At 35.6% G+C, this 13,789-nt stretch overlaps 1 protein-coding gene across 2 annotated transcripts in view; it reads left to right on the top strand.

Annotated features, from left to right (window-relative positions):
• khdrbs3 (KH domain containing, RNA binding, signal transduction associated 3) overlaps positions 1 to 13,789 on the top strand; it is a 319,020-nt gene that overhangs the window by 123,163 nt on the left and 182,068 nt on the right. For both annotated transcript variants that reach the window (XR_003936645.1, XM_030147660.1), the window contains exon 2: positions 4,538 to 4,656. Coding sequence is in view for 1 of the 2 variants with exons in the window: in XM_030147660.1 (XP_030003520.1) it covers positions 4,538 to 4,656 (119 nt within the window). In the remaining variant the exon portion in view is untranslated. The remainder of the gene's footprint in view (positions 1 to 4,537; positions 4,657 to 13,789) is intronic.

The raw sequence follows: 13,789 nt of genomic DNA on the forward strand, positions 1-13,789 counted from the left end.
TAGTTTGTAAATGTAAATATTTTCCTAATTTAATGTTATTTTTTTGCACTAAAACAAAGAAAAAAAATTAAGTTGTTAATTCTAGATTTTTTTTGGCTTAATTCAAGATTTTTTTTTTTACTTAACTGAATTTTTTTTTTTTTTTTTTTGGCTTAATTCAAGTTTTTTTTTGTTTTTTTTTTAACTTAATTCAAGATTTTTTTTTTTTTTTTTTGGCTTAATTCAAGATTTTTTCCTCAATTCAAGATAATTTTTTTTTTTTTTTGCTTAATTCAATTCAAGACTGTGGAATTTTTGCACTTGGCGAAAACATCCCAGGGGCCGAACTGGACCCTTTGGGGAGCCGCATTTGGTCCCCGGGCCGCATGTTTGACACCCCTGATCTAAACCTTTAAAATCTATATCGAGAAATGAAAAGCATTGTGATCCCATTGCCTTATTTTTTCTTTTTTCCCCATTTAAAATCATTTTGCACACACAAGAAATAAATCTGTAATGGAGTTCGCCCTCTGCCTCACCTTTTTCCCCGCCGGGCTTTTAGCCTCAAGTCTTTGTCGTAGCCTCACCGCACCTCTCAGCTGCCCTCTCTGCAAAAACCATTTTCCTGGCACTGAAACACAGATGTTATCCATCTGATTAAACGTTCAAGGTTACATCTCCAAATACATCAAAGTCTAGCTCTCCCAAAAGAAGCAGCGTGACAGCCAATATTTTTGGTAGCCTGGAGGTGCAAGCTCCTGTGTCCTCCCCATCATTTTTTTTATAAGCACATGAAAGGACTGTAGCCCATGTCGCGCCTGTACGAGCAAATTGGTGTCTCTGCTCAAATTACAAAGAATTATGGTTATCGAGCCCGAGCCAACAGGTGAGATGAATGGCACCGAAGGGACCGAGTGTTATTGATAGGGTTTGTTTACAAGGTCTGAAAAGGTTAGGGCAGAATATAAGAACGAAGCAACAACCAAACATGACTTGATTAATTCATCATGTAAAAATGCTGCTCACATTCCCAACAGAATACTTTTAATACGCAGCCCTTGTTATTTGTCGGGACTCTTTTATGAAGAGACTCTTTATTAAGGTTCTTGACCTTTCATACACTAACACATCTTTTCTTATCATTCATTTCTGTTTGCTTTTATTTGATGAAAGAAAAAAATAAATAAGAGCAGTCCTTTGTTTGTATCTGAAAATACTTCTACAGTGGTTTATACTGCTGTAATATAACAAAGGAGTTAGCGTCACCCCCCCCCCCCCCCCCTTCCCTTTCCCCTGACAAACAGCTAGTGGGGTTTTTAGAGGATTTACAGGAAATAAGCTTTGAGGCAAACAAAACTTTATATTATTATTATTATTATTATTATTATTATTATTATTATTATTATTATTATGTAAATCCTAAAGGTAAAATGCTAGTGTTAGCCTACAGATGACCTGTACCATATGTAACCGGTGGTGTCGGACTCTGCATTGTGTTCTTTTTAATGATGAGACCCGCACAAATGTCTTTGGAGGCAGTCTCTGTTTATTTTTCTTCGGCTGACAAGTGACAGAAAAACACAAAAACCTCTGGTCAGTGACCCCCATAAAACAAGCTCCAACACAAAACAAAATGACACAGAAATGTGTTTCAACACATTATAAGCACCTCATTCAGCCTGAACTAGCCAGTTCATGTAAAAAAATTAAATTAACAGAGGCTAAACCAAAAATTTTCACGAACTGTACGGCTGCTTACCTCTCCCACAGAAATCTGGAACAAAAGGGAAGAGGCAAAAGCGTGAAAACTCCAGTACATGCAGCGTCACACTGTAAATCGCTCGCTGGGGAACAGACCCAAACCAAAAGTTCCACACACTGACCCGGAGGCCCACAATGTCAGGTACCAACCAAAAGAAATGAAAGCAAAATGAACAGATTTTGTGCAATTTTAACAATACACAATATCATATACATACTGACGTTGCTGCGAAATAATTGACCCTGTTACACATAGTCATGACTCAGTCTTCTTCAGTGTCCAACCTATAATCTGACATCAAATGCTTCTTCTGCAAAAACTTTCCCTTTAGTCTGCCCTGATCTGAACAGCAAACAGAATAGTTTGAAGAATGCAGCTCCACTATTACTTCCTTTTTAAAGATGCATAAATGAAATTCACACTAGATCATTTACTTGCATGTTTTATGTCCTATTCAAGCCTGTGTTAACCACCTTATTTCAGACATCTAACTAATCCAATGGAAAAAGCCCACAAAAATGCAAGATGAGTGAACAATAAGTTCACCATGCTTTCACTCCTGGCTGCTAAAGCTCATTGCTGCAACACTCGATTTTCTCAATCAGTCAATTTCTTATTCACTTTAAGAATAAGGTCCTTTTTTGTCATGCTATGATAAAGAACCAATAAAAGAAGACTGATAAATCACATCATTGACTAATCATTTCAACTGAAACGTAGCGTGGCATGTAGCTTAGCTTAGCAGTTCTTAAAGTCGAACCCAACCCCTTTATTCACATCTATATGTGGTAAAAATATCTGTAGCCAGTGGTGTTGCTGTTTGTCAAACATTAATCAGAGGAGTTGTATAGAAACAACAGTAGATTAACTTTTCAGTATGAATATTGTGATTCTACTTCTGTACTTAAAGGTTCAATATACAAGACTGAAACTTTTCTCAGTTTTCCTGGTACTGTTTGATCTGCTTATTGTTAGCTTATTGTTAGCAACGCAAAAGTTTGCTGCATTGTTCTTTTATTTTTTGAAAGCATAGTCATGACATATACTGGTCTCCAGGGGCCCCACTACCAATCATAGATCATAGGCCCCATGAAAGCATAATCTTTCTGGACCCTACAGAAATGGATGTTTCCCATCTTCTCCATCTGTCAGACCTTGGTCTTGGGGGGGTGTACGTTGGGGTGCAGTCCATGAAAACAAAAACGAAACATCCTTTCACCATTCGGCTTCTGACTTCTACACCTCTGTTCTACAGTGGTTCTTACTCGAAATTTTAACAACTTCTATATCCATTGGGCCCCCTGCACTGCTCTATGGGCCCCCCACAAACACTGGGCCCCGCGGTCATGTTTGTCATGTTTACCCTTTCTTATCGACGCCCCAGCTGGTCTCAGACCGTTAGCTTGTTTTAGATATTTACTTATTTAAGTACTTGTTGTTTGGATTGTGTTCTATTGTCTGACAGTTAGTTTTGTTAAGCTTTAAGCTGACATTCTACTGGCTACATGGATGTACCTATAGCATGTGTATATTGCTAAAAGTGTCATACATTACCATGGCAACACAGGTGGAACTGTGCTGAACTGCTGCCAGATGTGTCTTAAAAATGATTACTTGATAATGAAACATCATAACTGCTTACTGTCAGAATATTCATACGTTTACTCTGTAATAAATGCTTTGTTTTGAGCTGTGTAGAAACGTGTTTGTATTGAAATGAATGTAGAAGTAAATCAGTAGATAAACTTGACACTAGTTTTTGACTCTTCCTGCACACTTCAGACATTATGTAGTTTTTTTCTTTTTCTACTTCAAACTTGTATTGAATGTTTTTGGGGTTTTTTTGTTTACTTGTTTTTGTGTCTTTTTCTTTGTGTATGTACTCATCATTAGCCTCATAGTATAATTGCCTAAGTCATATGTTTTATATCAAATGATGCAAAATGAAGCGGTAGTGTTAGAAGAGTAAAGGTAGATTCCACAGTTTGGCCAAAAATATGCAGTTATGCTATGAGGCTAATGATATGCAATAGAAGTGGAAGAAGCCTTCGCCCCTATGTAGCTGGGATAGGCTCCAAGCGACCCCCGTGACCCTAGTGAGGATAAAGCGGGTTCAGAAAATGAATGAATGAATAGAAGTGGATTGTTTGTGATGCTCTAGTACAGGGGTGTTAAACATACGTCCAGCGGGTCATAGGGTCCAACCTGGCCCACAGGATGAATTTGCAAAGTCCAAAAATTACACAAAAAACCTTGACAGTCAAGTTGTATTGATCATAAAGTTAAATGCTATATTTTTCATTTCCAGATGCCACTTGCTAAATGTTTTGTGCCTTTGTAGAGTCACTGTTTATACTGCAATTTTACTTATTTGTAGTAAAACAAAGAGAAAAATTTAGAGTTGACATTATTTATAGGTTATTATGTTATTATTTTACTGATCTGTCCCACTTGAGGTCACATTGGGATGTATTTGACATATGAACTGAAATGGGTTTCATTCTATGACATGGTCATTTGTAAGCTAATGCAGCAGAACTCAAAAAGTACTAAGATTTTTGCAAAAAAATCCACCTTGACTTGTGGTCATATCATGGACGTAACATGAGCTTAGAAACAGAGTTAGGCAATGTCTGCAAAGCCCGACTGCAAACACAAACTCATTAAACTGGTCCTTTATTGCATAACGAAGACAAGGAACAAATAATTCATTTAAGCATTTTATCCTACAAACTAAAACTGCATATCTGCCTGTTGTCAACACTGACATTTATTTTCTTTTTTCCCTCTTTTTAGAGATTGAAAAAATCCAGAAAGATGAAGGGAAGGAGGAGGAGAAGTTCATCGACGTTGTCATCAACAAGAACATGAAACTGGGCCAGAAAGTTTTAATACCAGTCAAGCAGTTTCCTAAAGTAAGTGCTATAGTATCACCACCAGAGACTCATAGGAATGTGATGTGCACAGATAGAGAATGTTAGATAGTGTTATTTATAGATAATGAAGATAACTACAGTAGCTCCGGTTTTGATTTAAATTCCTTGCAACAGCCACTTGACAGTTTTTGTTGATGCTTTATGTTATTAGATGTAGCACATGTGGAAGACGGCAGCAGAGTGTTGGTTGACAGAACTGGGGTAGAACTATATTAGGGGATGTTACTTCCTGTCTTAACAATCGTCTCAGCTTTAGAAACATTCCGACTATAATTCTCTGTGTTCGCTCCTACACGTACCTCTCTATTCCACTGACCTTGGTCAATGACGCTTTGATGTCTCGGTATATTAATTTGTCAATGAATATTTATGAATATAGGATTCAAAGGAATTATCTTACACCGGATTTAATTTTTTTTGAGAGAATGTGAGATACATGGTAAATACATGTGCTATACTTCAAGGCCTTTTACGAGATTAAAATATGAAAACTTGAGTCAGAATCCCAAACACAGCAATGTGCACTGCAAAAAAAAAAAAAAAAAAAAAAAAAAAAGAAAAAGATTAAATTCAAGAACTGAAAGAACTTGTTTCTAGGAAATAGGCCTCATTTTTATTCTGAACAGAAGAATCGTCTTGTGAAGCATGCGTTTCATTTAAAGAGTAACATCATTTTAAAGTTCCAGTGTGTAATATGTATGGACTTTCAGGTGGAAATGGAAAATAATACTCACAATTATGTTTTTATTAGAGTACAATCCCGTATAAATGATAATCATTGTGTTTTTGTTACTTTAGCATGAGCCATTTATGTCTACATAGGGAGCAGGTTACCATGGAGTCGGCAATATGTGTTACGAGATCATAATTATGTTTTCCCATTTCCGCTTTTTATTTATCCCAGGTCGCATGCATTGTTAAGTTATATTTCCCCCACTTACTGGAGCTGAGTGAAGCAGTTATTATTATTATTTTATGTATGTATGTATGTATGTATGTATGTATGTATGTATGTATTTTGTTTGTTTGTTTGTTTTAATATACATTTTTACTTTTACTTTCAAAATCACAACAGGAACAAGTCACCAGAAATAACAACAACAGGCAAAAACCAAAACAAAAAAAGACAATAGCCAAGAACTAATATAAGACAAAAAAAAAAAAAAAAAATAGATGACAATAGACAAAAATCAAGCAAAAAAGACAACAGACAAAATATATTTATATATACATACACATATAAACACACATATATTTATACACATACACATATATGCATATATTAAAAGACAATAGACAAAAAACAAACAGACAATAGATAGAAAAAAAAAATATGAGGGGACAATAGACAAAAAACAGATTAAAACCACCAGTTATTATTACCGTCCTAAGGCTAAACACACTCTCTTTACACACTAACCATCTGCAATGTCACCATTAAATGTCACTGAGTGACCCACACTGAACCATACACACATACCACACATATCTGTGTACTATTAATATATTATAGCTAATAATGATTCCATTTAACCAGTAACAAGCTCAAACAATGGTTCATTTAATATCCCAGTAGAGGACCAATATAAAAATAAAACATAGTTATGAACATTTTATTGTATGTGTGTGTTTCTCAATGTCTAATTTACACTGATACAGTTCAACAAAGTGAAGAAAACAGTGTTACTTGGTATAGTTGGTTGTTTGAAAAAGATTATACCAATATACAAGAGCTTACAGGCATAAAAAATGTGAAAGGCTCTTGTTCACGGTAGTTTTCAAGATACAGGGCTTGGCATTACACAGTATTTTGACCAATGAAGACAGCTAAATACATACTCAACTGCTGTTAAAGAACACCAAAACTAAAATAAAATACAGCAGAAACAAACTGAGATATGAAGACAAAAGAGAGAAATGCTAAAAAAAAAAAAAAAAAAAAAAAAAAAACACCATTTAATAACACTGATGTACAAGTAAAATGCATACAGAATAAAATTTGAGTAAAATAAAAGACTTCACCAAGTTGAGTCACTAATCTAATAAAGACAAATTAAATTAAAAATGTGGGTTGTCTTTAGTTTCCAAGATACAGTCTTGAGTCAAAATGAATGAAATGTTTGTCTCAAAACACTATGGGCACATTACAGTACATTCACTCTTCAGGTTCTGTCAAGTGGAAGGTTATAAATCTGTTGTATAAATGTTTAGAAACAGATATCTGTGGAATAACACTTTATAATATACGCTGAAAACATCAACTAACCAGCACTTTTGTCATTTGTTTTCCACTTCTGAGGCAGATCATTTCTAAAAAAAAATCAACAGTTGTGAACCGTTTTAATAGAGTTGGTGTTTGTTTGAGCTTTTTAGTGAACAGGATGTGAACTCTGCTCCAAACATGGTAGATAACGAACCTTGGGCTGAGAGGATGGTCGTCCATTGCTGAGACATTTTCAAACATTAGCTGGTAGATGGAACCCAGCTATAAAACAGAAAGAATAGGAAGTCTAGTCTGAGCTACAATAGAGATATGGTGGACTCTGATGAAGAGGATCTGCTCTCAGTGGATCCAAATTCCTCCAAACCTAACCCACTGTGGAGCAGTTTTTAATGTGGTGTATAAAGGTAAAATTAAAAATGTAAAAAAAAAAAAAAACAGCCAAAATAGCCCCAAACCAAAACAAGTTAAAAAAAAAAAAAAAAAAAAAAAAAACTTTTGTTTCTTGTACAGCTGGCTTAATTTTTTGGCATTTACCATTTCTTTCCCACTGGTAGTGAGATAATCAAATTTAGCCAAGGAAAATTTGGCATTTTTTTGTTAACGCTAAGCAAAAAGGGCAGTCTGACTAGAAATAAACCTACAGTTAAATATAACCGTGTTAGTAATAATAATAATAATAATAATAATGAATTAGATTTATATAGCACTTTTCTATGAACGCATACTCAGAACGCGTCTAGTGGATCCATTATTCATTCACTCTCACATTCACACTCTGGTGGTGGTAAACTGCATTTGTAGCCACAGCATCCCTGGGGCAGACTGATGGAAGCGTGGCTGCCAATTTGCGCCTACTGTTCCTCCGACCACCATCAAACATTCATACACCAGTGTGAGTAGCAGCACGGGATTCGAACCGTCAACCCTTCGGTTATTGGACAACCTGCTCTACCTCCTGAGCCGCAGCCACCCCCAGCTAGCCTGTAAAAACATGCAGGGATGGGTACAAAAAAACAGTAAGAGGAATTTTTGCGGGTACGGGAATGGGTAAAATGAAATGAAATGTGGGTGGGTAGCGGGCAAAGAAGTGAAAAAATAAAAGAAGATTCATGGCTGAAAATAATTTGCAGGACATTTAATGACGATGATCATCTGCTTTCACCATGGTTGATCCACAGCCGGTTTGTTTTATTGTGGAATAATCAACCCCTTAAAAGTGAGTTACTGTGGAGATAATGTGTTTAATCATGGGACGGGTTGTGGGTCTAATGTACGTGGGTATGAGCGGGTGCGAATTGGACTTGGAAAAAAATGCGGGTAGCGGGTCGGGTTGCGGTACTCAGCTTTGTGGGTACGGGCAGGTTCGGGTTTGGAAAAGTGGACCCATGCAGGACTCTGGTTTGTGGTGTGACTCACTAAATTCCTTTAACTCTGTGGAGCAATTCTATTAATGTGGTATATAAAGGTAAAATCTAAAATATATATTGCGACGTTTCAGCAGAATAAAGTCGCAGGAGAGAAAACTTGAGTCGCACTTCTGGGGTTTCAATACACTAAACAACAACAAGAAGCTAGTTTTATTACACTGGGTTACGAAAAAATGTTTTTTGCAAGTTGTCTAGGTTTTTTCAACTGAATTAGGACCATTTTGCACCGCTAAATCCAAAAATGACATTGTTTTTCTCAATCAGGTCAGGTTGTTTTGCTAATTTGATTTTGAAAAATTTGATCTTCTCACAAAATTGATTACATTTTTGTGACTTTATGGGTTGATTCTTTCATATACAGGGTGGGGAAGCAAAATTTACAATATTTTGAGGCAGGGATTGAAAGACAGTGTATGACCAATTAGTCTATTGAAAGTCATGAGAATGTATTTGCCACAAGAAAATTGACATAATAGAAAATGTTTTTATTCTATGTGTCCTCCTTCTTTCTCAATAACTGCCTTCACACGCTTCCTGAAAGTTGCGCAAGTGTTCCTCAAATATTGGGGTGACAACTTCTCCCATTCTTCTTTAATAGTATCTTCCAGACTTTCTCGTAATAGTTTTGCTCATAGTCATTCTCTTCTTTCCATTATAAACAGTCTTTATGGACACTCCAACTATTTTTGAAATCTCCTTTGGTGTGACGAGTGCATTCAGCAAATCACACACTCTTTGACGTTTGCTTTCCTGATTACTCATATGGGCAAAAGTTTCTGAAAAGGTATGGATAATAGTGTTAGGTATGATTATGACATCAATATATGTTTGGTTTCAAAACAACTGACATAGTGCCTGCTGAGAAAAAACAACTAAATGTTCATTGTAAATTTTGCTTCCCCACCCTGTAGTTCTCACCCAAAATAGGTTTTAAGAGAAAAAAAATCATTTGATCATTTGATTCCTGTTAGGTACAATGGTGTATTCACCGCAGATGTAGCAGAATACGTCAGACTTATTTTTGCAAGATCTTCTAGTCGAAGCCATTTCATTCACCTGTAATATTAAAAAAAAAACATTAATCATAATTGGCAAAAGTAAAATCTTCCAAACTCGTTTATTGCAAGAAATATGAAAGAATTTTGTATCATATGATGTGGAAATGCCCATAAATGTAAGCAAAAATGTTAAAAAGCCAATATGTAGCATAGTTCAGAAAGTTGACCTGACTGAGCAAAATGAATGTGATTTTTGGATTCAGCACACCAAAATTATCCTAAATCAGCTCAAAAAACTTAAACAATAAATTTGTTGTTGACCAGTGTTATCTTTCATTAACAACACAACATATGTAACACAGCCCAGACCATTCAGTCATTGCATCGAAATAAAACATTCCGTCCACCCTATCAACTCAGCTACTCTCCCCTCATAGGCACAACATGAGTCACATGACTACACAACACATAACAGGAACTAGCTTTTAACGCATATTTTCAACATGCAAAGTAGCACACTGTCACATGACTCAGCAACACTGCAAACCATGCAAGTCACATGACTCGGCACAAACTGTCCAACAGCGCGATCAATGTGGCTCACTACAATATATTTAAAAACAACCAGCCAAAATAGCTCCAAACTTAATCAAGTAAAAACCAGTCTGCTTTTCTTTCCTGCTTAACCCTAAGAGGTCCACAGTCACAGCCCCGTGACTGAATCACATGATATTTTCAACACATCGTAGTGTCAAAAGTCAGTCACGTAGACCACTGGGGACAATTACGTTCGAAAGTGTGGCCTTGAAACACTCTCCCACTTTTTATTTGATGTTGATAGAGCAAATACAACTGGAGATATGACGGTTTGAAACCAGAGCAAACAAACGTGAGTAAAAGTATGAAAATGAGTTGGGACGCCTATGTAAAGATCTGCTTTTATGCCAAATATTTAAGTATAGTTTTAATTTGTTACAATTTTGATTTTATATAACCTAATATTTGGAAACAATATTCACTTTTAAAGACTTTGAAAAGGTTCGTTAAACATCTGTGCGTTATTTATGCAATAAATTATATACATTTTCAAATCGAATTTTATATTTTTTTGTGTGTTTTTTGGCCTTTTGTGTTCATATACTTGGTTAAAATGAAAAAAAAAAAAAAAAGGTAGATGACATGGATGAAGTTGTGCTGAAAGAAAAAGGATACCAAACATAGGTATAGTAATTTTTTCTTTATATCAGGGGTGTCAAACTCATTTTAGTTCAGGCGCTACATTTTCCCCAGTTTGATCTCCAGTGGACCGGACAAGTAAAATAAAAACTGTGAAAAAAGTAAAATTATATTATGATCAGGTTTACATCAACAAAGTTTCCTTAAAAATCTGAATAACATGAACAACTGGAATTGTCTTAAGAAAAACAAGTGCAATTTTAACAATATTCTGCCTCAGTTTATCAGTTTATCATTTACACATGTTCATTACAATCGCACAAAACATTTAGTAACAGGCAGAATATTGGGAAAATTGCATTTACTTTTCTTAAGACATTTCCGTTTGTTCATATTTGTAAAAGTATAGTTTGGTAATGTCAACATTTTCATGTAATTTTACTTTTTTTACACCAAATAAACAAAAAGAAAATTTAGGGTTGTCATTATTTATAGGCTATTATGATAATATTTTACTGGTTCTGACCCACTTGAAATCTAATTGGACTGTATGTGTCTGTATGTGGAAAAATGATTTTGACACCATTGATTGTTAATATCTTCAGTGTAATTTTTGCATTTCACAAATTTATCCCGTGGGCCGGATTGGACCCTTTGGCGGGCTGGATTTGGCCCCCGGGCCGCATGTTTGACACCTGTGCTTTATATAGTATATAAAGGCGAAATCAAAAGTTCTCTAAAACAGCCAAAATAGGCTCAGACCCCTATGGGTTAATTTTTGCTGTTTTTTTCCCACTGGCCATAAAATAATCAAATTCATCCAAGGAACATTTGACTTTTTTGAAGTTAACATTAGCCAAATAGAGCAGTCCGACCAGAGATAACGCTACATTTAAATGTAACCGTGTTAGCCGGACTGTTTGCGGTGTGACTCATGGATCTTAGGAGATGAAATGAATTGCTTGTGTTTGCGATGCCGCTCACATCCACCTCTAGACAGATGCAGCTTCATGATGACCTCCATGAAAAGCCGCTTTAGCAATAACACTGTTGGCACATTTGAAAGCACTTCAGCACGAAAGCCTTCAGCGGCGGCGGAGCCTCGCGCTCGGTGCATGACAGGGATTTCCCGCTGGGAGCACGATGGGGAGGCTGGTGTAAAAGAGAGAGGGGCCGCTCTCAGACGGGGACATCACTCAAGTTTTCACCTCAGCCCTCCAGGGGCATGCAGAGCGGTAAACTGCAGAGTGTGGATGGAGACGAACTGCAGCTCTGAGGGTGCACCTGCATTTAGTTTCCCCTCGATGGCTGCTTCCAGCTCAGTGTGGCTCAGATGAATTCAACTTTTAACAACACGCACTGGAAATAATGTCACTGTCAGGTTAGGGTGTGAAAATCATCAGTTCATCAATATTGCCAGATTTTACATCAGTCTTCATTTTGCGTTTAATTTAACATTTAAAGGAGCTTTGAGGATCCACAAACAGCCGCATCAGCTCTATGACAAACACATTGTCAGTCAACGCGACTACATTTAAATGAATCAAAGCCTGTGAGACCTGGAAGGACATGTTTAGAAGGGAAACAATCAGACGCATAGTGAAATATTGATTAGAAATATGTTTCCAATAGAGAGGAATGTAAACTATGGTGGTTTTCATCATGGTGTGAACTACAGCAGAGTCAATAACACAGTGGTTTCCAACCTTTTTTGGCTCCTGACCCCATTTTAACATCACAGATTTCTGGCGACATTCTAAACATTCAAAACAGAGGGTTTTTTTTTTTGCTAAAATTAGTTTGTTTTTGATCATGTAATAGTTTGCTATACTATATTGCAAATAAACGTTAATTTTAGACGACATTTAGTCTATATAATGTATATTATTATGGTTGGAGGCAGAAAAGCCAGGTGTAGATTACTGCACAAAGTGAGAATTTTATTTTCCTTGCTCAGGATATGTACAATCAGTTGAGCTCATATTTACAAGGCTGACAATTAATACTGAACAAACAAGAACTCCAACTATGAATTATGAAAGAGCTGCAGCATCTGAAACCGACCACAATGAACATTTGAAAGATAAACAGTACCACAGTGCTTCAGTTTCAGCTTCAGAGTTTTGTCTTTTATGTATTGGGATTGTTTCTGTCAACTCACCATATATTCTTTGTTAGTATTTTTTTTTTTTTTTTATCAATTACTAGAAATTTCAGGCAACCCCATTTGAATGCCAGCCGACACCAAGGTTAAAAAACACTGCAATAACACAATAGAAATGAAAAAATACCATTAGTAATGAAACGAACAGCCTCAATTCATTTTTTTTTTTGTTTTTTTTTTTATCTCTTCTATGCTTATTATAGTGTAGTCTCACATCTAAATGACAGCGTACTTTGACATATGTGCATGAAATTTGCAGATAAAAAAACAGCTGATGGCATTTAAAAGGATGTTGGAACATTTGGAGACGATCCAGCGCAAAAAAGAGCCTCATCCACGAACTGATTTCCACTTTGCACACTTTACCTCAGTATGTTCTATTGTAGATTGAACTCAGTAGACCAGTGGTTCTCAAACTTTTTACAGTGAAGTACCCCCTGAAATATGTTTTCTTTTAAATTTAGGTTTTATTTATTCTTCTGTACAGCACTGTTTTTGTCTTTTAATCTACTCTCATATTTTATTCTTTTATTTGGGTTTTTTTTTTATTTCTTTTTCCGTACAGCACTTTGGTCCACTGCTGTTGTTTTAAAGTGCCTTACAAATAAAGTTGGATTGGATACTTTTTTAGCCAAGTACCCCCAACTCTTGCTTCAGCATTTTTGATCGAAAAAAATTAGGCAAAATTTGTTCCTGAGCCAAAGGTGTCTGTTTATATTTTCAAAACATTGTAAACAAACAACATATATTTAACTGTAATATATATATATATATATATATATTTAAAATAGCATGTTTAAAGTAAATTTTGTGTGCAAAATATAAACTGAAAAGTGCCCTCTTACATTGGTAAGCAAAATAAATAAACTGGTCATTAATTAATAAATGAACCTATCATCAACCAAAAATAATTACTTAGCTACTCAAATAAACTAATTTTGAATAATACAAAATAGAAATGCTCTTAAAATATTACCAAAGCTTAAACAACATTATTAATAATAAAACTATTATATGAATGTATTTATTATATTTTATATTTCAGCATTAATTCTACTCATTTATTTTGTATTTGGTACATGACAACGTATTTAAAGTACCCCCTGGGCTTCTTCCAAGTACC

The sequence above is a fragment of the Sphaeramia orbicularis genome, chromosome 11, assembly GCF_902148855.1.
Source record: "Sphaeramia orbicularis chromosome 11, fSphaOr1.1, whole genome shotgun sequence".
Classification (NCBI taxonomy): domain Eukaryota; kingdom Metazoa; phylum Chordata; class Actinopteri; order Kurtiformes; family Apogonidae; genus Sphaeramia; species Sphaeramia orbicularis.